A 26,260-nucleotide genomic window follows, 5' to 3' on the forward strand; every position below is an offset into this window, starting at 1 on the left:
ACTGAAGTATGAAGAAAGGAACAAGGAAGGAAAACAGAACATCTGCAATCCACTATTCAAACTTTGTGTTCCTAAAGTTAATTGTAGCCCAGAAACCAATAATTTGGGATTCAAAAAAAGGGGGAAATTAGAGGATTGTAACGGAAGATAACTACTGAAGAGAAGACAGAATGGGAACTAAGGAATAAACAGGAAACATGAGGCCTAATGCACACTGAGGTGATAAATCTTGTTTGCAGCATTTCAAATTGCGGGCAGGGGCTTCCCATGATTTTGTTTGCTTCCAGATAAAAAATTTCCCACAGCATAGAAACAAAAGGCAAAAACAGACCCACATTGTATATAGGAACTGTTACATCATGTGAGTTTTCCCTGCTTTTTCATTACTGCAGTCCCAGCCACAGGTTTCCCATACTATTGTGAAATATTCTTAAAATAATAGTTACTGAACATAATGGCTCCACCCTGGCACATTTTCTGTTCTGTTTCCTGCACTGCCCAATCAGAGGCCAAGGGAACTGCGAACTAAAGGCTATACAACTAAGCAAACATTTAATCTACATTAAATCAAATATCTTTACAAAGAAGAAAAGAGAAAGATTCCATCTATCGGAAAGCTCATTCACATGAGGAAGGATTATTTTATTTATATTTATTTATATTTCATATTTCTTATCCAACCATCTCCCTCAGAGAAGGGCTGTCTGCATTATAACTTAATGCAGCAGCTATTAACCAAAGATGAACCCAGAATTATTGCTGCTCAGTGCCCTTCTTAAGAAACATGGTTAGAATGCTTGAGACTCTTTAGCTTGGGAAAGAATGGGATTGAAGACTCTCGGGAAAAGAAGGACATGGTCTGAGGTTTGGGCGGCATGGTCATTTATGGTATGATAAAGCTAAAGTAAATGTAGATTTTAAAAATCATTATTATCAGGAGTGCTGTATTCCAAATATGAAATAGATACAAACCCAGGCTGTACTTTTGTATGTCTCAGCCAAAGAAATGTTTTACAGAAAAGAATCAATGTCAAAGATAAATGGTTACATAAAAGAGCTTGTTAATACAGGAAAATAGAGAATTTAAGATGAAATCAAGTGAACAATTGACTGCTGAGGGACTTAGTTTTCAATGGTTTCCATGCGCACAATTAAGAGAAAGATTTAATATAGATAAGATCCCATGAATAGAATATGATAAAATGAAATGAAAGTGAATTATGTATATAAATAATGAACATGCGACTGCTAGAACATACTGTATGCAATTTGAAATAGAAGAAGTTACAGAATGCATGATAAAACTGGCCAAGAACCTTTTTGTTTGGTTGGTTGGTTTTTATATTTGTTTGGAAGGGACCGTGATCTCCTTTCTGCCCAAAGCAGGAGATCACTATTTAAATGGATTAATGGAGACAATATGGTTAAAAGGTATGAAATTTACATTCTCTTACAATTTAAAAGAGTAGCTTTACAAAATGACGCACCATTGGTATATGATTCCAGAAAAGTTGTCTATGATGTACAGTGATATCTCAGTACTCAATTTTAATTGGTTCTGGGAGTCCCAATGAGTATCTCTATGAGTACCAAACAATTTTTCCCACAAGGAATAATGTAATGAGTCATAAGGCAAGCGACACTGACTGGTTTTTAGCTTGTGCACTGAGTACCAAACAGTGAATATTGGGACAAAATTTTTGCATAAAAATGCATTGAGTACAGTGGTGGGTTTCAAAAAATTTTACTATCAGTTCTGTGGGCGTGTCTTGGTGGGTGTGTCTTGATGGGCATGGCAGGGGAAGGATAGTGCAAAATCCCCATTCCCCTCCCCACCCCACTAACCTGCTTTCCAGCTCCATTCTCTTGTGCAGGGCAACAAAAGAAGACCCAACCAATCAGCTGGGACTCGGGAGGCAGAGAATAGATGGAGGCGGGACCAGTCAGAGGTGGGATTTGCCGGTTCTCCGAACTACTCAAAATTTCCACTACCGGTTCTCCAGAACTGGTCAGAACCTGCTGAATACCACCTCTGATTGAGTACCAAATTTCAAAGCAGTTGTCTACCAAGGTATTAAGGTACTTCTTGGAGATGTGAAAATATGAAGAGACATTTTATCATGTATTTTCTTTTGTATTTCTTCTTTTTTCTCTTTTCTTAACCAAATTCAGTGTCCTTCCAACAGTTGTTACTGAAGAAGTACTTTTCAAACTGAGACTGTGTCCAGGTGGTGGAGGAATAATTGAATCAATGGAATATCTTATTCTGTATTGCCCTCTCTATGTAGGTATTCGCCAGAAATTAATATCTCCATTCTTTACAAAATATCCTGGTTATTCCAACTTGTTTTATCTAAAGATGTTATTATCAAATCAATCTGACCTTATTTCCTTATCCACAGCCAAGTACTGTTCCTCCTCTGCACAGAATGCCATAGTATTAACTCTAAACCTTTTTAGAATAACTACATGTTCCCTTTTATCTTAATTAATTGTGAGTTTTGTATTTTATTTGCTGGTTTATGACTGAGTCAAGTTTTTATTGATTGAACAGTTATGTTTCTGTTGTTTTCTTAAGCCTGCAGAAAATATTTTTTCATTAAAAAGTCTTTTACAAGGAAAAAGGGATTGAAGGAGGACATAAATCATTAGAAGGAAATTGGGTAAATTTATGGAGGGCAGGTCAATCAAGGGCTACTAATATTTTTTTTTAAAAAAAAAACATTGATTCTTTGGGTATTGTAGAGTGTAGACCAATAGTTTGAAACAAAAATCATCAAAGGGTAAGATAACAGCTATTAAACTTGAAACTCAGCCTCACCTCCAGATGCAGGCAGCATGCTTTCAAATGACAGCTGCAGGGGAACAACATAGGGCAAAGAATAGATCCTCATCTTCAGGGGTGGGATTCAAATACTTTAACAACCGGTTCTCTGCCCTAATGGTTTTTTCCAACAACCAATTCACCAAACTGCTCAGAAAGTTAACAACTGGTTCTCCAAACTGGTGCAAACTGGCTGAATCCCACCACTGCTCATCTCATCGTGAAGACCCAAGAACATCTGGCTGGCCATTGTGAGAAAGAAAACACCTACCTGTCCCGATCTAGCAGGACTATTCTGCTACACCTACCCATGGTACTTAACCACTTCGTGCATCTGATGTGGTAGTCCCTGATCAACCCCAGTAATAAATAAGTTGATATTCATTAAGAGGTATGTGGAAATTAAAAGGTAATCACCTGCACTTTTTTTTTTACAAATAGTGGGAGCTAGTGAGGTCCTTCTACTACAGCGCAACTCAAAGAAAGGTAACTCAGTTCCCTTCTGTAGGCCTTAGATGGTTTCAAAAAGTACTTTCCAAAACCTGGAAACATTTCACAGCTAGTTTTAAAAGTCTGGAGCAGACAGGAGAGATGTCCCATGACTTTGGTAAAATCATGAAGGGTTTCCTATTAGAATGTAATACATACAAGGCTTTCACAAACCCATCTGAAGAAATAAACAGCTTAATCATAATCTATAACTAACCCGTGTTAAATTTAGGATTCTACATTTAGGATACAGATAAAGTATATCTTTATCCTAAATGTATAATGACATGCATTTAACAAGTATACTATTATAAGGCAAACATTTATTTTTATTGTCTTTCCAGGCAAGGATTGCTTTGCGCTTTTTTTTTTTTTTTTTACAACATTTGGAAGCTGAGACACAGTCTCCAAAGTGATCTGAACAAGTCACCCGAGACAATGATGCTGCGTTTGTGTCTCTGTGAATAAGGTCACAACAAAAAGGTAGGGTATAAAAATAACCAGTAGGGATGTTCTATACAAAAGACAGAAGCGGCCAAGAGGTTTTTAGCTCGTCAAATCAATCAACTCAACCTAGAGATCTAGAAGGAAACTGAAGAATTTATAGCTCCCTATATAATTCTTAAAGGAGCAGACTGGAGCTTTGCTTTCTGAGTCAACTAACTCCCCACACATGAAATAAAATGTAAACGAAAGCTCCATGACCTAAAGGAGATACTCTCACTCACATTGATGAGATTGATAATGAGTGGCAATAAGTATAGCAATAGCACTTAGATTTATAGACCGCTTCATAGTGCTTTACAACTCTGTCTAAGCAGTTTACAGAGTCAACGTATTGCCCCCAACAATTTTGGGTCCTCATTTTACCCACCTCAGAAGGATGGAAGGCTGAGTCAACCTTAAATATATATATAAGTAAGTCTGCCCCTGACGTGAATTTCTGTTGTGGCCTATCGGCCACCAGCCCCTCCTCCAGCAGCCGAATCAAGAGGAGAGGGAGAGAAGCGTGGGAGTCAGGGTCAGCTTCAGGGCAACCCGGGAGCTCTGAGGAGGAAGAGGGAATGGAGCTGGCAGAGAGAAAGAGACAGAGGCGGAGCCTGGGCCATCCATCAGCCCTCAGATGGAGAGTCAGCAGCCCCCAGGTCTGGAGGTGGCTGATGAGGAAGAGGAGAAACAGCTGAGTCCAGTGCCCGGACGTGCAGAGGCGCAGAAGGCAGAGAAGAAGAGAGCAGTGAAAAGCCATGGGCCGATCCTGGGGAAGGAAGAGCCACCACTGCTAACAAGGCCCCACCCTAGCTCTGGGGATAAAAGACAGGGGGCGGAGATGAATGGGTGTGGCAGACAACCATTCATCTTCCAGACGGACAGACTTGTTAGCCTGCGTTGAGAGAGAAACATTTTGCCGGGGCTGCCTAATAAAGGAATCTTTTGAGTTCACATCAGTGGGTTTGTCGTGTTTGGGGAGCTGGATCAGAACAATTTCCTTTTAATGCTTGGTATTCAATATTACTGGGATAGCAAAGAAGGCCCTACAAATCTGACAGCAAAATATAGGAAGTGCCCATTTAACGAGCAGTCACCCAACAGCTGTTCAAAGTTATGATGGATTCCTCCAAAAGCTAATTGCAGAAGTCCTCGATTTAGTGACTGTTCAAAGTTGCAAGGGCACTGACAAAAGTGACTTAGGACCGTGTTTCACAGTTACGACCTTTGCAGCATCCTCATGGTCATGTGATCAAAATTCAGGTGCTTGGCAACTGGTTCATACTTATGACCATTGCTGTTATCCCAAGGTCATCTGATCCCCTTTTGCAACTAACTTTTTGACAAACACAGTCAATAGGGAACTGAGATTCACTTAACAACCGAGTTACTAATTTCACAACTGCAATGATTCACTTTAACAACTCAGGCAACAGAAGTCGCAAAATGGGGGCAAAACTCACTTAACAAATATCTCATGTAATAATTTTGGGCTCAATTGGGGCCACAAGTCGAGGATTACCTGTGCAACCCAGTTCCGGAGTTTTGATGGCTTCACACAATTCCCACAGTTACACAACCACATTTCAGGCATTTGGCAACTGATTCATCTTCATGGCTGGTTGCAGCGTTCGGTGCTCAGGAGATCATGATTGAGGGTTTCCACGCAAAAAACACCATGGGAATACATTGATTCATTTAACGTGACAGTGTCATTTGCTTAACAACTGCTGTGTAAAACCCATAAGGACTGGTCACATGAATGCCTCGACTTATGACTGTCATGACTTATCACAGGTAAGCAGCTGCTGCCAAGCAGGGGAAGCATGCATGGGGTGGCCAGAAAGAATAGCATGATTGCAGACAAGACAGGGAAGCTGAGATGGTTAAAAATGTTTCTTTTATCCAAATAAGTGATTATATTTTATTTTGTCCCTAGTTCAGAATTGCTTCTGGATTTTGTGTTTGCAATGAGGAAAAAAATGAAATTAGTAAATTAGACGGGCTTATTGTTATAGAAATAAAATACAAGGACAATTTTTCCCCACATGCCATCACTCTGCTAAACAACTAATTCCAACAACGCTGTCAAATTATTTACTAAGACTGTATTATTATTATTAGTCTCATCTTTCCTAGTACCTATCTCTTCCTACTTATGACTATAACTGTGTTGCTTGTATCTTTACAATCTATATTGTTTTATTTGTTTCCTAATATGATTTGATTGCTTATTAGTAATCTACGACTATCACTAAGTGTTGTATCTTATGATTCTTGATGAATGTATTTTATCTTTTTTGTTTATGTACACTGACAGCATATGCACCAAAGACAAATTCCTTGGGTGTCCAATCACACTTGGCTAATAAGTGGTGTAGGGTTTCCTGCCTAGGCAGGGGGTTGGACTAGAAGACCTCCAAGGTCCCTTCCAACTATTCTATTCTATTCTATTCTATTCTATTCTATTCTATTCTATTCTATTCTATTCTATTCTATTCTATATGGCTTGTACATATTGCTGTGTAAAAGCAAAAAGTTGTAGTTGTCATGTTGTTACCTTTGACTGTGCCAAAGAAAGTTGAAAGTGGGTGTCTTTTTTCTTTTCTTTTTTTCTCCCTTTACACTATACCCCCTCTCAGTGGTGGGATTCAAATATTGTTGCCACGGGTTCAGTGGGCGTGGCTTGGTGGGCGCACTTTGTGCCAAACACGCACTTTGCGCAGGCGCCAGGGGTGTTTGCGCAGGCACAGAGGTGTTCTAACTCGCCTCCTGCAAGCCTGCACTCTCCCGGTTGCTTCAGCAGCTGCCGCACGGCACTCTTCTGTGCCGCGCAAAGCAGCTGCGCTTCAAATTCAGAGGATAAAGGTGAGTATGGGAGCCCAGGTGGGCAGGTGGGCCCAACAGCAGAGCAGGAGAGAGAATCGGTTTGGTCTCCCCTGCTCATCGCTGCTACTGGCTCAGCAGAACTGGGCCAAACCGGTAAAATACCACCACTGCCCCCTCTTTTTCCCTTACTCTCTTCTTACTTTTCCATGTTTTTTTCTTTGTATTTTGTACTTTGGTAAACCAATAAAAAAGTTTTAATTGGAAAAAGACAGGGGTGGCTGTTGCTGAGTGAGTGCAATGCAAGCAGCTTACCAGAACAACTTTCGACCTTCCTTGCTAGCTTCCTCATGGGCTTTGCTTGTGGGAAGCCAGCAAAGAATAGTGATCATGTGGCTGTAGGATGCTGCAATCATTGTAAGTGTGAGCCAGTTGCCAAGCACTCAGATCACAATCATGTGAGTCTAGGGGTGCTGGGACGGCCAAAATTCAAGGACCATAAGTACCACTTGTTCGGTACCATTGCAAGTTCAAATGGTTGCTGAACAAATGACCCTTTCCCAGGGGGGCGGAGGTCTGAGATCGCAGCCGATATCTTTGCCCCTGGACGGTCCAAACAGACCTAAACCGTCCCGAAGAGATGGCGATAGGGAAGAGTGCATCCTGTAGATCCCAGGGACATCGCAAAGTCCCTGGTTGATCCAGGAGAAGCCCTTCTTGCCGGCGGCAGAGAGGCAGCCATTAAAGCTGCTGAAGTTGGGACAGCTCCGATCGGAAGAGACTAGACGAAAACAGATGACCCTTTCCCTTAAACTGTCAGTGAATTAAAGAGGAATCTGCCTGAAGCACTTCCACCTTTTACCTCATTGCTTTTTTAAAAAAAAAAAATTCAATCCCAAATTGTCATCAAGAAAGTCCAAATCACACTTGGCTGGAGTCCAAAACTTAGATTACTTCCAAACGTTTGAGTTGTTTGAAGATTAGCAACAGCGTACCTTCTTTACACGTGTTTCAAGGCAATAAAAGCTTCAATCAGAAATAAGCAGCTCTCACCTTCCAAGTCTTCCTTTTCAAAATGAGTCTTGAGGATAGAGCGTGTTCCTCCCTGGTCCACCACCGCCTCTTCATCATTCCTCTGTAACATAAAAGTGGTTGTAGAGATCATTTTCCAGCATGCTGAAATTCTGCACGATTTATTTTAACACAACAATAATTTTTAAAAAATCCCCATCAGAATAAGCATTGCTGGCTCTAATTAAAAGATAATGCGGTATCTTCTTCCCATCAGCACCAAAAAATACCTCTAAGAAGCAGATCTCAACGCTCCCTGCTGCTGTTTTAAAGACTGGTTCCACTCTAGAGAACTTAACATGGTCATTCTAAATAGCATCTGCGGATAGCCTTAACACTTCCATATAACTTCACAGAAGCTTTTGCTGATAGAATGCTTTCCCTGCTTAATGAAGTTCTGACTGCCTAGCATAAGGTTAATTAGCACGTAAAAATAACAAAACAGGATGAGTTAGGCCACTAAGCCATACTGACTAAGCAATACCGAGAGAGCCAAACAGAACAAAAGGTGATAGGCGACTTCCTTTATATAGAAGGGCAGATCTCACCAAGGAAACTACAACATGAATCTTAATTGGTTAGAATTGATCACTTAAACTCTAAAATGGCATGCCACTATTTTATTGATTCAATTTCTGTAGCTGCCCATCTCAATCAATGGCTCTGTCACTGTGCAAACCACTGCAGACTTTTTAAATGAATTATCATGGCCAGTGAATGAGTTAGAATTAAGCTTAGAGATCTATTATTAGTGCATCCTATTCATGATACATGTATTCATGTATCATGAATATCACGTATACATGATATTCATGTATCAGGAATATCATGTATACATGAATACATGATATTCATGATACATGAATACATGAATATATGATACAGCCAGAGCAACCAACAGAGAGGTGATGAGTTGTATAAAACCAGACACATTATTGGAAGGCAAAATCACAAGACTATGCTTGATTTACTTTGGCCATGTCATGCATGCAAATTCATTGGAGAAGTCAATGATGCTAGGAATGGTAGTTAGTGGAAGAAGAAGAAGGGGCAAACAAAGAACATGATGTTTTGATAACATCAAAACTGATACAAAGATGAACCTCCAACAACTGTAAGAAGCTGTGCTTGAAGGGTAGCATGGATAGCATTTGCCTATAAAGTCGCACACAAATGAATGGTTAAATAACATTCATGATTCCAGAAGTGATTGACTTCAACAGAAAGATGTTAGTTAAGATTTCTATTCATCCACTGTCTTTTTATTACTATAGCACTATTTATAATTACTAATCCTGTTTTAATTCACATGAACAATATCACGATTTCCATCTTCAATAATTCTCATGTGCTATTGCCAGATCTTCTCATCATGAGCAAGTCTGAAAAATCTGTCTGATCCTGTATTGTCACATGAAGAGATTTGCCACTGACTTGTGTTTTCAAACTTTCATTTAGTAAAAAAAAATGTTGGATGCAGTGTTTTGATGTTGAGTATTTCTTATGCTCTGGCTGGGAAAATGCCAAATAAAACACAACTTACTATTCTTACTTGGCATTCCAGCAAGGTGACCCAGGAAGAAATGTAAGTCAGCAGTAGTCATACATCTCCTTGAAACAGCTAATCAAGTGTTCTGCTACTGATAATGCAAAAGTTGCATGTTGCAATTGATATACAATCTTCCCTTGTTCTCCTTCACCATACCTCTCTACTTCTAATCACAGTTAATGTTTGCAACAACAGGAGCTTTTGTCACTATGTACAACCTGCCATTATAGATGCTAGGTGGTTGGAGTGAGCCACTGTTATTCCTAACTATCAGTAGTATCAGAAGAAGAAAATATAAACATTCAAGTGGTCTCAACTACTTTCAGTGCTAAAGACCAGATGATTGCGAGGAATATACACTGCTCAAAAAAATAAAGGGAACACAAAAATAAGACATCCTAGATCTGAATGAATGAAATATTCTTATTAAATACTTTGTTCATTACATAGTTGAATGTGCTGACAACAAAATCACACAAAAATTATCAATGGAAGTCAAATTTAGCAACCCATGGAAGTCTGAATTTGGAGTTACACTCAAAATTAAAGTGAAAAAAAAAAACACTACAGGCTGATCCAACTTTGATGTAATGTCCTTAAAACAAGTCAAAAGGAGGCTCAGTAGTGTGTGTGGCCTCCAGTATGTGCCTGTATGACCTCCCTACAATGCCTGGGCATGCTCCTGATGAGGTGGAGGATAGTCCGAGGGCTTTAAAAAAAACAAAAAAAAAAAAAAAAAATTAAAAAAAAGAATATACTGGAGGGGGGGGGGGGGGGGGGGGGGGGGGGCTAAGGAGGGGGGGGTGGTAGGGGGGGGGTGGTTGGGGTTATGGGGGGGGGGGGGGGGGGGGGGGGGGGGGGGGGGTTTTTTTTTTTTTTGGTTTTTTTTTTTTTTTTTTTTTTTTTAAAGGAAAAAGTGGTTGGTGGTTTTTTTTTTTTTTTTTTTTTTTTTTTTTTTTTAAAAAAATTAGGATATTTTTTTATTTTTGGGGGGGTTTTTTAAAAAAAAAAAAAAAAAAAAAAGGGTGGGTGTTGGGGGGGTGGTTTTTAAACAAAAAAAGGGGGGGGGGGGGGGGGGGTGGGTTTGGGGTGGGTTTTTTTTCCTTTTCTTATGTTTGGGTTTTTGGGGGGGGGGGGGTGGTTTCTTGATCTCCTTCCCACACCTGGACTAAAGCATCCCCCAACTCCTGGACAGTCTGTGGTGTAATGTGGCGTTGGTGCATGGAGCGAGACATGATGTCCCAGATGTGCTCAACTGGATTCAGGTCTGGGGAACGGGTGGGTCAGTCCATAGCATCAATGCCTTCGTCTTGCAGGAACTGCTGACACACTCCAGTCACATGAGGTCTAGCATTGTCGTGCATTAGGAGGAACCCAGGGCCAACCGCACCAGCTTATGTTCTCACAAGGGGTCTGAGGATCTCATCTCAGTACCTAATGGCAGTCAGGCTACCTCTGGCGAGCACATGGAGGGCTGTGCAGCCCCCTAAAGAAATGCCACCCCACACCATTACTGACCCACTGCCAAACCACTCATGCTGGAGGATGTTACAGACAGCAGAATGTTCTCCATGGCATCTCCAGACCCTGTCATGTCTGTCACATGTGCTCAATGTGAACCTGCATTCATCTGTGAAGAGCACAGGGCGCCAGTGGCGAATTTGCCAATCTTGGTGTTCTCTGGCAAATGCCAAACGTCCTGCACGGTGTTGGGCTGTAAGCACAACCCCCACCTGTGGATGTCGGGCCCTCATATCACCCTCATGGAGTCTGTTTCTGACCGTTTGAGCAGCCACATGCACATTTGTGGCCCACTGGAGGTCATTTTGCAGGGCTCTGGCAGTGCTCCTCCTGTCCCTCCTTGCACAAAGGCGGAGGTAGCGGTCCTGATGCTGGGTTGTTGCCCTTCTATGGCCTCCTCCACGTCTCCTGATGTACTGGCCTGTCTCCTGGTAGCACCTCCATGCTCTGGACACTACGCTGACAGACACAGCAAACCTTCTTGCCACAGCTCGCATTAATGTGCCATCCTGGATGAGCTGCACTACCTGAGCCATTTGTGTGGGTTGTAGACTCCGTCTCATGCTACCACTAGAGTGAAAGAACCGCCAGCATTCAAAAGTGACCAAACCATCAGCCAGAAAGCATAGGAACTGAGAAGTTGTCTGTGGTCACCACCTGCAGAACCACTCCTTTATTGGGGATGTCTTGCTATCTGCCTCTGCTTTCCACCTGTGGTCTATTCCATTTGCACAACAGCATGTGAAATTGGTTGTCAATCTGTGTTGCTACCTAAGTGGACAGTTTGATTTCACATAAGTGTGATTGACTTGGAGTTACATTGTATTGTTTAAGTGTTCCCTTTATTTTTTTGAACAGTGTAAATCCATCCATTCCCACCATTTAGTCAAAGCTGAAGAAGCTATTTGGATGAGAAGTGAAATGTCTTCAAGGAAAAACAAAGAAAGTCCAGTTGCCTTTTGAAAGAGTAGCTTTGGGACAAGAAATGAAAAGCTTCCACTAAAGCAATTATGAAACTATGTCATTCAGATAATGTAGACATTAAAAAAAAAAACTAGTATAAACTGAATCCCCTTTTAAGAAGCCATAATGCTAAGCTGTAAGGTTTTTATTTTTGGAGAGATATTTAATGTATATAGCTAATAGAGGTATATTTTACTGATTGATTTATCACATATCTATGCCACCCATCACACCTGTGCCTCTTATACATTATAATTATATATTACACATATTTTTGCATCGTTTTAATTTTTACTCTGTTGTAATCAGCCCAAAAGTTCGCGACTGAGGAGAGCTATAAAAAAAACCCCTGCAAATAAATAAATAATTCAGTATGATGCACTAACTATGTCTCTGGGGCTTATTCTACATTCCATTGTTTAAAATTCTGGCTAGAATAATGTGCAAGCCAGGCCGGTGTCTCATTAAAAGAATTGTGGGCATGCATGTGTCATCCAACCGCTCCTTCTTTCGAAATGTAGGTCTATAATACAATTGTTGATTTAAATATCACTACAGAAGGAGTTCATGCCATTATGACCAGTACAGTCCTTCATACAAAACATATATTGTAAGATAGTCCTGATTATCTTATAAGAAAACCTGAACAGATGCTCATTACTAAGATGCATTTTCTGCAATGAAATCCCTTCTTTTCTGTTCCATTTATTCCATTTATGTTTAGGCATTTAGACAAATCCAGAGCAAACAGCTCTTTCAACTGCATTATTAATCTGTATACATTACAATCTGTATTTCTGGACATGTATTATGTTCAGCACTTTTTGTTAATATTCACGTTGATCAGCGCAACAATTAGCTTCATTAAAGCCAAAGAGGAGCATGTTAATAGAACATATGGATAGCTCAGAGCACAGAAGAAGACATCTTTTCAAAGGTTATCAAGTTCTTGTCTTGGTTGTAGAAGCTAACAAACCCCTGCAAGCTGTCCATGAGATGAAAGCCATTGTGCTCATCTGATTTATTAGGCTAACATTTATTCACCCATCTGATGCCACCGCTATCCTCCCTTTTTACAGACGTAATGATATTATCCTTCTGAATGGGATAAATGTAGTCCTTGGTTAATGATGGTAATTGGAACCAGAAACTCCTGTCACTGAGTGACGCGGTTCTAAAGCACAATGTCCCGTGGCCGCTCTGGCTTACAATGGCAATTCTGGCAGTTCCAGTTGCCCTTGTTAAGCAAATCCCATGAGGTTCATTAGGTGCAACACCATCTGATCGCCATTTGCTACCTGCTGCCAGCAATGCCATTCACTCTGCTTGTCAGAAACTGGCAGTGAAGGTCACAAATGGCAACAGCATAGAATAACAGAGTTGGAAGGGACCTTGGAGGTCTTCTAGTCCAACCCCCTGCTTAGGCAGGAAACCCTATACCATTTCAGACAAATGGTCATCCAATCTCTTCTTTAAAACTTTCAGTGTTGTAGCATTCACAAATTCTAGAGGTAAGTTGTTCCACTGATTAATTGTTCTAACAATTTTTCCTTAGTTCTAGATTGCTTTTCTCCTTTATTAGTTTCTATCCACTGCTTCTTGTCCTGCCCTCAGGTGCTTTGGAGAATAGCTTGACTCCCTCTTCTTTGTGGCAGCCCCTGAAATATTGGAACACGGCTATCATGTCACCCCTAGTCCTTCTTTTCCATCAGACTAGACATAGCCAGTTCCAACAACTGTTCTTCATATGTTTTAGCCTCCAAACCCCTAATCATCTTTGTTGCTCTTCTCTGCACTCTTTCTAGAGTCTCGACGTCTTTTTTACATTGTGGCAACCAAAATTGGATGCAGTATTCCAAGTGTGGCCTTACCAAGGCATTAATAAAGTGGTATTAACACTTCGATGGGATGCTGCCACTGATACAATTGCAAGCTGGTTGCCAAGCACTCAACTCACGATCCCATAACTGCCAGGATAGTGTGTGGGCTGCAAACTTTGAAAACCGGGCATAAGTCTCCTTGTTCAATGCTGTTGTAACTTTAAACAGTTGATGAAGGAATGGTCATTAACTGAGGACCACCTGTATTATATTTCACATTAAAAAAGAGGTAAAGGGGTCCCTGCAGATTTTACTCCACTAGTCATTCGCTGACTAAAGGGGGTAGTACTCATCCCTGTTTCAATGCCACTGAGCCAGTGCTGCCCGAAGACATTTCCATAGTCATGTGGACAGCATGACATCACAGAGCACTGTTATCTTCTCATCGAAATTGTACCTTTTTATCTGCTCGCATTTGCATGCTTTGGAACTGTAGGTTGGCAGGAGCTAGGACAAAAACAGAAGCTCACTGCATTGCATGACACTTAGATCTCGAACCTGGACTGCCGGCTTTCCAGCTGACAAGCCCAACGTCTTAGCCAGAGGTGGTATTTGGCCAGTTCTGACCAGTTCTGGAGAACTGGTAGCGGAAATTTTGAGTAGTTTGGAGAACCGGCAAATCCCACCTCTGACTGGCCCCGCCCCCATCTATTCTCTCCCTCCCAAGTCCCAGTTGATCGGCTGGGTCTTCTTTTGTTGCCTTGCACAGCAGAACAGAACTGGAAAGCAGGTTAGTGGGATGAGGAGGGAATTGGATTTTGCAGTAACCTTCCCCTGCCACGCCCACAAAGCCATGCGCACAAAGCCACACCATGGCCACCATGTCACACCCACAGAACTGGGAGTAAAAAAATTTGAATCCCACTACTGGTCTTAGCCACTGAGCTACTGCACCACTCATTCCACATAAAGCACTGAGGAAAATGTTCTGATGTTTATTTCGGAAAAATAAATCTCCCTCAAAAATACCTGTTGGTTTTGTTGCTGTTTTCTAAAATACAGTTAAAACTAGATTCTCCGAAGTTTTATATTAAAACAACATTTTTAAAAATAGCCTAACCTCAACAACTTACTGCATTAAGGTTATTGGAAGGATATGATACTTTTTACATTTATTTTTATTTAGATTTTATTTATATTTTCACCCATCTCTATGCCATGAAGTACAGGATTTGCATGAAAGTAGAACTCATCTAGTTCTCATTCCAGAGTTTTATCTTCCTTGAGGCTGCCTGTCGGTCATATGCATCAGAACACTTTAGCACTTTCCCTCCAACTTTTTTTTTAATACAGTAGTAATTTTATTATAGATTATAATTATAACAGTGAAAACTAATACAACTGAAAAAAAGTAAAAAATACAATGTGCAGAATAGAAAGGGGGAAAGGAAAAATAGAAAAAATAGGAAAGAAAAAAAGAATATAATAAAGAAAAAGAAATATATAAAGAAGTTCTTTCCTACCTTCATCACAAGTATAAACAATTTTAGTAATGCATCTCCTTCTCTTAAAATATTACAAATGATCTCTGTTTCCCATATCGCCTCTCTTATCTTTAAACAAATCCATAAAACTTCTCAAGTCAACAAAGGGTTACGGGAAGTTAGCAACTTTATATTCCTTCCCTTTTTACTTGTTACTCTTCCATAACACCTTTTAGATACAATCTGTAGATACAGACTCTATCAAAATTAATTTCTGGGTTCATTGTTCAAAAATATATTTCAATATATCCAATCTTAAAATATTTTACTTCATTCTGTAATTGTAAGTCAAGTTTGAGCATTCTTGTTTAATTGTATTCTTTAGTTCCTCTATTTTCCTCACGTGTCCAATTTTTAAATATTGTTTTAATTCAAAACATGTATTATTATATCTATAATTCCAAAGCCTTGTTTCAAATGCACGTGGACCTTTAGTGCATTTGTACCTTTCTAAAATCCTAATTTTAATCAACTTATACCATACACTATTTTTATATGTGGACGAACTTTTGGGAAATTACAGATAAGAATGTCATTTCCAAAACTGATCAATGTCATTACAGCCATATAGCTTATATTCACAGTATTCTCTTAATTGGAAAACTTTGGTTTGCTTCATTTAGAATAAAAGAAATGCTGCTAAAGCATCTGGACCATAATGTTTTAATAATAATATACATATTTCAATTATATATACTGACAAGGAAATAATTCCAATATATTGTATTGAAAACATAACCCACAAAATTCTTGAAATACTCTCTTTGTAATACCCATTGCAAATCAATTGATCCAATGTTTTTAATCAGACTTCCAATAAAACATTTTGTTACAAAGTCCATTAAATTGTTGTACTGCTTTGTAACACCAAAGGCGTTGGAAGTACATGAAATTGATGGTGGTTTCCTCACACGTCGGAAAAAAGAACAGGCTGCCATTTTGCATGCTGAAACAAGTGGGACCTGCACGGGAAAAGCTGCATCTAAGATTTCAGCTCATTGTTAGCCTCCCTGAAAGTTCATGAGAGTTTTGAGGATGAAATAAATTATCTACCAATAAAAATAGCACACTCAGAAAATCCTAGGTTTCTAATTCCTCCACCAAAAAAACCATGATCCTCCAACACCCCACTGGCTGCACTGAAAAAAAACCCAACATAAAATGGTTTTAGATTAAATTAATGAGGTTACTTTACTGACAATGTATTTTAACCTCCAATAATATGTACTATCACGTCCTGAATTTAGATTCCTTCTAAGCTATAAAACTGCAAATGCCTCCAATTACTGTCTCATCACAATTATGTCTATCTGCTAATTACCATGTCCCCAAGATTTATTCAACTACTTCATGGTGCCTTAAATCCATCCATAACTAGCTTACAGTCATAGGACTGTAGTCCCCTTACCCTAACCAGGATTTGCCTTGGTTAATCTCCTTCCTTTAAGGATCACATTTGAGGGGGCTGGTAGCCTTCCAAAGTACAAATATATAGGCACCACAATTACTACAACTGCAACAGACCAAAGGCCTTGGAGTGATGATATTGGTAGCATGCCATGTTATTCAACTAAAACTTTAAAAATGTCAAACCTTCAACACTCAAAATGCCAGACCCAATGGGAATCACAGTTTTCCTTTACAGCACAGATACCAAAAGGGGCATTTTAGAACATTTTGTTAACAGCCTGTTGATCTATCGCCTCAGAGACCAATTCCCAGTGCCCTGTGGCATTGGGAATTACTTAGCTGGCCCAAATTTTTTTATAATAGCACATCTTGTACAGATTTCCACAAATATAAATCACCTACATATATTCATTTCCTGTCTGTTATGACACACACATTATAAGTCTCTCCCTACCCAGATTTTCATTTATTGCTTTCCACAAATTTGATAACTAGCTTCTAAGTACCTCTTTTTCACTTATATTAAGACCCCATTTCTAAACAACTATTGTTGTTTCCTTGTAAATGACAAGCTTTGTTTGTTTTGGGGCCCTAATCAATGATGGCAATTTTCTACCGGCCATTCTCCCATAGCTGTATCATTAGCTTAAAATAATGATATAGTAAGATCTTCCACTGCCTGAAATAAGCAGCTGGAGAAAAAAGCAGGTGCTAAGGGTAATAAGCCTCTCAATATTTTCCAGCCTTTTCTGTCAGCAGCTGACTAGGAGCTGGAGGAGGAGGAGTCGCACCCTTTCTGAAGAGTTTTATTATAGACAAACCAATTTGCCGTTTGCCACAGCAAAAAAAAAAAAAGAATTTCATGAATTTTAATAGAGTTGTAAGATGCAGAATATGACCTCCAACTCAATACAGTAGAATTGGCAGACAAACTTTTTTTGGAGAAAGGTATTGATTCAGAATCCCGTGTTCCCACCACTGCATGCGAGGTCTCTCATGCGTGTATTACTCAAAACTACCAGAATGGCAAAATCTTGAAGAAAATGAGACTGTGCTGAAAGAGAAACTGGAAAAAGATGTGACGACCTATTTATTCCTTCTGAAAGCCTTTCATTTTGGGTTGTATTATAGGAATATTAGGTTGATCATCGTTAACTCGTTTCGCGATTTGTACATTACAGTGATTAAAGAAACAGATGTGAAATTCGTTCCCTGGTTTCTCGGAATAAGGCCCGCTGAGATTTCTTCCGATTCTTCCATATGCTGAAAGAAAATAATGCACTGTCTGTAAAACAAGCTAAGGTTTAAAAATAATCTGGTATGAGTCATACACTCTGGGCTATCTTGGTTTCAAATTCAAATGCTCTGACTACTTGGTCAAAGTGCAGCTTATGCTTGTTCAGAAATAGTATGTCCTTTCTGCCTTCTACACCAGAACTGAAGACTTATTCCAACAGTTCTTTTTTGGGGAGCTACTTATCTATCCTCTTCTCCTTATGTCCCTGCTATGAATTCAAAGTTATATGCAATTATAGTAAAACTAGAGCTACTTGAACAAACACCATTCTTTTGGGAGGTGAAATAAAGTTGCTTCGGTGCAAGATAGCTTTCCGGAAAAAAGTCATTTCCATATAGAAATATGCATAAGTCCTGCACGTACAATATTTCTGCAGCAGATAAATATGTACATTTGAGGATGCAACATTGCTAACACAGTGTTACATAACTACACATTAAGCATTCTTGGAATCTATACATGCCATGTGTGTGTGTGTATGTGTACACCCCCGCACACAGTTTCTCATGCACACAGTTTCTCATGCACCCCTCATTCCAAATCTTTTGGAGGAAGAATGACCGTAAATAAATTTAAAAGGTCTAAATTCTTGCAAGATAAACAAATCTTATGAGACCCTGTGTTCTAGCATTAGATTTTACACAAGAACTATAAAAAGATGGCAAGATCTGAGAAGTTCAGCATTTTTCTCACAAGATCACACAAGATCTTGGAGATAAGATTAGCAAATTTTCACAAAAGAAATTATCCATTATTTTTTTAATGGAGGCTGTCACCAACCTATGAGATCACAAAAAGGCAAATAGTGTTTAAAAAAATAACCAAGCCGAGTCACAAAGCAAATGTCACTTTTCATCTTAAATATACAGTTGATAAGAAATAAGTTAACCGTGCAAACATGCACATTAAAAGGTTGGTTATAAATGTATTCCTTATATTTTAATGACAAGAAAGTGCAACCCAGTCAAGCTTCATAAACTGGGTGATCCTGAGTCTAATGTTTCTTTATTGAATCTATTTTTATTTTTTTAAAAATAGTCTGTTGATATGAATGAGAATACTTTTTTCTTATAACTATATCCAGGATGGAGAACTGGAATCATCCGGGAGAAACCTCCAGAGGGTAACAATTCTGGTTTGCCAAGCATTTAGACTATTGATTGAAAATCTTAAGCAGCTACATATGAAAAAGTGGTTCTCAGATGGGAATATGAGGGGAAATTCTGTTCAAGGATTCTATACCAAGCTGACTCTGGTGCCAAAGGAGAAAAATAACCACAAATTTAGATGGAAGCAGCTTCATGAAACAGCAACAGAACAGAAGCTTCACACAATGGTGACTGTGCAGAAGAGGATCAAAGCAAGAATAGATCTGGCAATAGCCAGAAGTAGAACTATAGGTAGTCCTTGACGTACAACTATAATTGAGCCCAGAATTAGAGTTGTAAGCTGTGCTGGTTATTAAACAAGTCACCCAATCAATGTCCATGCTCAATTTTTATGACCTTTTTTCAACGGTCATTAAGTGAACACCAAGGTAATTAAGCAAACCCATTTTAGACAATGTTTATGCCAGAAACTGGAAGTAAATGCTGTTTTCTGACAACAACAACAACAACAACAACAATAACAAACCCTTCATATATTGTGGTCATGGGACACTGCAAAGACCATTTGTCAACCGCCCAAACTACAATCACGTAACTGCAAGGGTGGGGGTGGCCATCACAACTTCAAAACCTGGTCATAAATAGCTCTGGGAGATCTGTCATAATTCTGAACTTTCACTAAGCAACCTGTAGGGGACTACCTGAAAAGAAATTGAATTCATAAAAGAAGGAGACACATTTCTTTCAGACTTAGAATCTACAACATTACCCTGGAAGCAAATTCCAATGAACCCAGGGAACAGATTGGCGATAACGCAGCAGTCTTGGAATTTCATATATTTATATTAATCCAATTAATGGTCAATGGTCTTGTTTTATGATAACTCTGTTCACAAAGGAATAATCTTATTGACATACCTCTACCACTGACTGACAGCATCTACTAAGAACTGAAAAGGCTAGGTATTCTTCCAGCAATTCATCAGGCTTCTTAATCCAGGATCCACCATGCCTTGAGTACACTGTCACCAATATCCCACTCACGATGATAACTACTGAGTGTATGCATAATTTTTTTAAAAAAACTAACCCAATATATATTTCCTTCATGTTATTAGTTCAGGTCATCATACACACACACACACACACACACACACACACACACACACACACACACACGTGTTCTGACCAAGGCTTACTCATACCGTAATTAAGCACACACTTAGTTCAAACAACTCTTGTTTTATTTCAACACTGGGAATTCTGTTCATTCCCAGCCTGTAATGAGTCCCAAACAGTTTCCCAAGATAAACACTCACCTTTATCTCCTTTGAATTGTTGCCAACAACTAAAGTGCCAAATTAGTTGTAAAAAACCAACCAAAGTAGAAAGTCCACACAGAGCTTCAAGGTTTAATCTGAACAGAGTGAATGACTTTGCTTCCTGCAAAGGTTTCTCTACCTTTGCACTTCCTTTATACCTTAGGGGAGGGGCAATCTCCTCCAAGCCTTACTCTCAAGTCGCCCCTTTTGTCTTAGCTGCTCTTGCCTTCTGGGAGCTCTGCGCACATGTGCACTGGGAACAGGCTCCTCTTGTTCCTCTGCCTCGCTGCTGTCAGATTCTGGAGGCTCCGGAGTCAGCACACAACTCCCAGGTGGTCCTGGTCCCATCTCTGTATCGGACGCAGGACCCTTGTCCGAGTCCCCCCCAAACTCCAGGACTGGTCCCTATTCTTCCCCACTGTTCGATTCTGCTGCCATCTCTGCAGGCAGCCGGCGAACCACAACAGTATGTATATCCCACCCAAGGAAAATTGTGTTTATATATAGAGAGAGAAATAGACAGTTTATTTTGATCCAAGACCAGAGAAGACCAAGAAAACATAACAAGCATGACTACGAACTGAAATGGCATGAAATAAATTTTAAAGTGCAGAAGCTGAATTGGATTTGAATCTATGTATTGATCTTTATGGCACCTGAGATGGCATTTGTTTCATAGTCAGATGGTTCCAGAAGCAAACTTTACCAAGCTTATAAGTAACATCTGTATTTGAATGAAACAAAAGGGAATGGAATAAAATAGGTCTGATCTACCCACAATGCTATTAGTAGAAGTGCAATTTGTAGATGAAAGGGATCCTTTTAAAAGGAGCATAATAAAATCCATGCCACAGACTCAACAGAGCTCAAAAGTCAAAAGTTTAGCCATTCTGAATATCTTTCTTGCATGAAGATAGAACATTTAATAGGAGTAATAAAAATCTACTGCCGTACCCTCAAAGGAAGTTATTGCAAAGGTAAGAAGCCAGAGCAGAGATTTCAAAGTACCCTAAGATTCTGCATTGAACCATTCTGTTAAAATTATTTGATTTATAGGTGTTTCAAATAACCCGCTTTATAGCTTCTTTGGCCTTTAGATAATGTTATGGACACAAGAATGGTGACAAGCCATGTCCTCTTAGTTTATTTTCCAGAGAGCTTATCCACTTGGAATGGTGCTGATCATATAAGTCAAGGGAGGTAAGTCTTCTGGGTAAAATAATAGCTTTAGTCAATGAATGAGCCTACACTCTCAAGACAGACTTCAAAGAAGAGGGGGAAAAAACTGGTTTCAATGCGCAGAGCAGCATTTGGGAACCCAACAAAGTGAGGTGTCCTTAGTACTGTCTGAGCTTGCTTGTTTTCTTGTAGACATTTCATCACCCATTACCCATCAGTACCCTGATGATGTTACCTAGTTTGGGTAATGAAATGTCATCAAGAAAACATCCAAGCTCAGAGAGCACCAAGGATTTCAACCCTGAAGTACAAATATTCTCCTTTACTAGTACCCAACAAAGTGTGCCAAAACTCACCCTCAGAAATATAGACTGCATTTGTTTTAGTCTTCGTAAGCCTAACCTCAGCTTTCACAAAGGATTGTGGAAATATATTTTAAAAATGAGACACTTGAGCTGTGTTTTGGTGAAATATAAATGCATCACTAATACAGGTAGTCTTTGACTTACAACAATTCGTTTAGTCACCATTCAAGTTTACAACGGCACTGAAAAAGGTGACTTACGATGACCAATTTTCAAAGTTATGACCTTTGCAGCATCCCCATAATCATGTGATCAAAATTCAGGCGCTTGGCAACCGGTTCATATTTATGACCGTTGCTGTGTCCCCAAGGTCATTTGATCGCCTTTTGTGACCTTCTGACAAACAAAGTCCATGGGAAAGCCAGATTCACTTAACAACTGGGTTACTAACTTGTCAACTACGGTTTTTCACTTAACAACTGTGGCAAGAAAGGTCGTAAAATGGGGCAAAATTCACTTAAGGAATATCTCACTTCACAACAGATATTTTGGGCTCTATTGTGGTCGTAAGTCAAGGACTACCTATACATTCCTTCAACATTTTCCTTTACCTGCTTCAGTTCTTCCCTTATCATTATCAGCAAACTATCGTTTGCTATTGTAATTGTGCAGCATGTCTTCTGCTTACGCTGTACAATATAAAATTCTACTTTCTCACCCCAGATGCAAGGTATGTGGAAGCCAGTTAGCAGCAAACCAAAGTTCACCAACCCAAAGCATGACTCTTGATTTTCCAATCTATTCACCCCTGAACATTTCCCTATGTCCCTTTTTTTTAGGAAGCAAAGGAACTGAGAACTGCTGTAGTTGTCACGAACTGAAGTCTGGTTCCTTCTGTCTGCTGCTGCTGTTTCCATGATACTTTCTCCTCTCCTCTCTCACTGGCTCAGACATCTGTAAGGCCAGCCAATCAAATTGTGACTGAGAAAGCATCCTAATGCCATGCAACCAATGAGGGACAGCTTCACGTGGCCACCACTTTCACTCTCCTAAACCTTGGAATCGTTTTGAAGGTGACCCCCTCAGCTTCTTCTTCTCTGAGAAGCTGAGAACAAACAGTAAACAAATCACTACCTTGGCAGAAGCTGCTATAGATCCAGCAGCACTAAAAAAACAAAAACAACCCTCCCCCTTTCAGTTCATACCATAGAGTAAAAGCAGTACTGTAGTCTGGCACTTTGAGGAGAAATCTGTAAATGTCACTCCTACTCATTTTTCTGGGCTACTGAGGGGTGATGTAAGAATTCCTGTCATAGGGAAAATGGAGCCAAAGATCGGAAGCAAACAAGCAAACAAGCAGAAGCAACTTCCCTATAGTTTCATTCTATACAGTAGCTCAGCTGCAAATAAACTGCCCAAGTCTCCCAAAAGGGCAAATGGGTAAGTGAGGAGAGTGTTGTAGGCAAATAATTGAGAAGGAGAACAATGTTTTTGAGATTAATTATCTAGATATCTCCAGCCAGTGCAATAAATGAAGCAAAGTCACTGTATCCCCATAACTAATCAAATCATGTTTGGGGATGTCATGAAGGTTAAATGATCTATCCCAAAATGACAAGGAGGGCCTGTATTACCAAAAATTGTCTTTAGATAGATAGATAGAGAGATAGAGAGAGAGAGAGAGAGAGAGAGAGACAGAGAGAGAGACAGAGACAGAGACAGAGACAGAGACAGAGACAGAGAGACAGAGACAGAGACAGAGACAGAGATAGAAAGACAGAAAGACAGACAGAGAGACAGAGAGACAGATAGATAGCGATAGATAGATAGATACATGATAGATTAATCCCTGGAATTATTCACTAAACTCTGAGTCAGCTCTATACAAGACTTTATAAGTAATAAGAATGATATGATTGCTAAATAAATAAAATAAACTTTGCCAGAGAAATCATTTAGAATATCTGCTCTCTCAGGAATTTCAGTAGGCTGCCAAGAAACAGAATGTACTCCTTGCATTAAAATTCTCCAAAATTCAATTCTGAAAGATTAAATATGGTTTGTTGCGATGTTGAAAAAGTAACATTAAAAGCATTCTAAAACTAATCAAGCTTAAGAATGTGTCCTTTCACTTACTGTTAATCAAAATATAAGCTGGATAAGAATTCTGCAAAACATATAAATTACACTTACTAACAACAAGCTAAATATTGTTTTAATATATGTTTTTAATTAAAAATCCATGGCCTTGAATGAACCTTATTCTTCAGCGAGCCATAGCTTTAGACTTCTTCCTATATGTATCTCAGAAAATAAACTGACAGGGGAACAATATAGATGCAAGTTTAAATTTCATTTTTGGAAGCTGCATCTCCAACACTATCCTCCCTTGAACTTTAAACATATGCCTTTATTAAAAAGAGAAAAGAAAACTTGAAATTCTGTTCTTAGGATTCAAGAATTAAAATGGACCAGCCTCCTGGGACAATCTGCACAAACTATACATCAACAACCTCATGAGGTGTAACATGATTGCATATAAGCAACATTAGCCTGAACATTTTTTCTTAGCTTTAAAATATACCCTAATTCATTGGTTACCATGGAAATGCCCAGAAAATACTCCAAGTAGACAAGTTAGTGTATTAACAAGTCCCTCTTCTCCCTTATAGTCACATTTGTGTTTACTTATAGATATAATCGCTTTCCGTGTTCTGCGAGATGCACTGATAAGAGCTTCTTTCCTTGGGTGATTCAGCATGAACATGGTTAAATTGATTAGAGTGCTTTTCATTTCTTTTCCCCTACATAAAAATAGACCGCCCCTGATTTATATAAAATACAGAGGAAGCTGGCTCCTATTTCTGAAACTTTCTGTCAGAAACATAACCTCTGGAAATAACGGAGCTGGTGAAAGTTGAGTCTAAAAAGCTGCAAAATATTATATCCATGAAAATCATGTCAGCCTGTTTTATACGTGCGTTTGTCACCAGTTAAAAGAAACAGAGAGATCGGGGGACAAACCTTTTCAGTACGCTTTTGAACGAAGCCAGGCAGATCTCTTAAAAATGCTAACATCAACTCTTTGCCTCTATACTACCTTCTGGAATAATTGAGCCCTGTTACTGATTATATTACCTGTTTTCAGCCCGTTTTCATAACTGCATTAAAATGTATCTTCAGGGAAGATAGGCATACCTCTACCAGCTTGCTACTATGTGTATGAACTTTTAACATAAAATATAAACGAAAAACCTTCAAGGGCTTTTACACCATGTACAGGTGCTTTAGCAGAACCAACATAATACCATGGTGCATTTGCTTGCTTTTAAAATTCCTTTTGACAGAGAGTGATTGTACGCTTTGATTTCTCACATGCACGCACCCCCCCACACACACACACACACTTATTTCCTACCATTTGAACAAGCATGTGGATCTCTAAAACCGGCAAGAACACCCTCCCATTTCTCCCCCATTTTAAAATGAACCCCTGCATCTATCGCCACCAGATAGCATTATTCATCTACACTGCAATAGGAAATAGGAATATAACAAGCAGAGAGCCATACCTGATGACTTAGAGACTGGAATGGCTCACCGATTCCAAGCTGCATGGCCCTTTTATTCCCAGAGAGCATCTCCCGCCTTATAACAATGAATCACTCAGCTATCTCTCTCCCAGGCATCCTTTGGCTAGCAAAGAGAATGCCAGTCCTCTCCATTCTGAGGCAAGGAGCAGCCTTCTCTAGTTTTTGAAATGCCAGATTTCCAATGTATTACTCCCACCCAGCCCCCATCAGTCACCCTCATCTAGTAGCGAGAGAGGCAACCGCAAAGCTACATCAGTGATGCCGGCAACGGTATCTGAAAGCACTAAGCTTAGTGCTTAAAGCAATCCTGCAGCATCCAAGCAGAACAAGCTGCATCCTCCAGCCCCTCATGCGTGTTACTATTTCAGAGGAGGAAGACAGTGGCGTTTAATCTCTGGATGATTAAAAGTGAACACAGCCATTATGCAACAAAGAAGGAAGGAAGGAAGGAGGGAGGGAGGGAGGGAGGGAGGGAGGGAGGGAGGGAAGGAAGGAAGGAAGGAAGGAAGGAAGGAAGGAAGGAAGGAAGGAAGGAAGGAAGGAATTAATTAATTTTGTTTGCAAGGCCACTTGATAATAAGCTGTATTCTTATTCAAATTCTATTACACTGAAAATATTTTAAATATGTATCTAATGCATGTGTGTTTGTATACATCCATCAGTTTCATTCTGTTTCCAAAATTTTTGTTCCATTTTTTTCACAGTTTCTCCAGCAGCAATCCAGAAATCAACTTGGCTTAAAATCATGCCAGTGTTATGACAAGACAAATGTATTTCAGGACCAAACAGCACAATCAAATGTCTTTATTTGTGTTCTAGTAGCCATCTTATTCATCACAATTTTTATTGCTCCCTCGTGAAAAACTGTGAATAATTTATTAACAACATGCAAGTATAATCTGATTATATCTCACAATATTTCAGCACAAATCATCCTGTATGTTTTAAATT

The 26,260-nt window shown here is 39.5% G+C and overlaps 1 protein-coding gene across 7 annotated transcripts in view; it reads right to left on the minus strand.

The window, feature by feature from the left end:
• The window catches only part of SLC4A10 (solute carrier family 4 member 10), a 177,004-nt gene that overhangs the window by 91,916 nt on the left and 58,828 nt on the right, over positions 1–26,260 (minus strand). For 6 of the 7 annotated variants that reach the window (XM_087949855.1, XM_087949852.1, XM_087949851.1 and 3 more), the window contains one exon: positions 7,679–7,760. In XM_087949855.1, coding sequence (XP_087805981.1) covers positions 7,679–7,760 — 82 coding nt within the window. Of the gene's footprint in view, positions 1–7,678; positions 7,761–25,287; positions 25,628–26,260 lie in introns of those variants that run through there. The other variant, XM_026674357.2, reaches the window with a different exon arrangement.

The sequence above is a fragment of the Notechis scutatus genome, chromosome 1 (genome assembly GCF_049901735.1).
Source record: "Notechis scutatus isolate UNSWTSFEM ecotype Mainland chromosome 1, rNotScu1.2, whole genome shotgun sequence".
NCBI classification, from domain to species: domain Eukaryota; kingdom Metazoa; phylum Chordata; class Lepidosauria; order Squamata; family Elapidae; genus Notechis; species Notechis scutatus.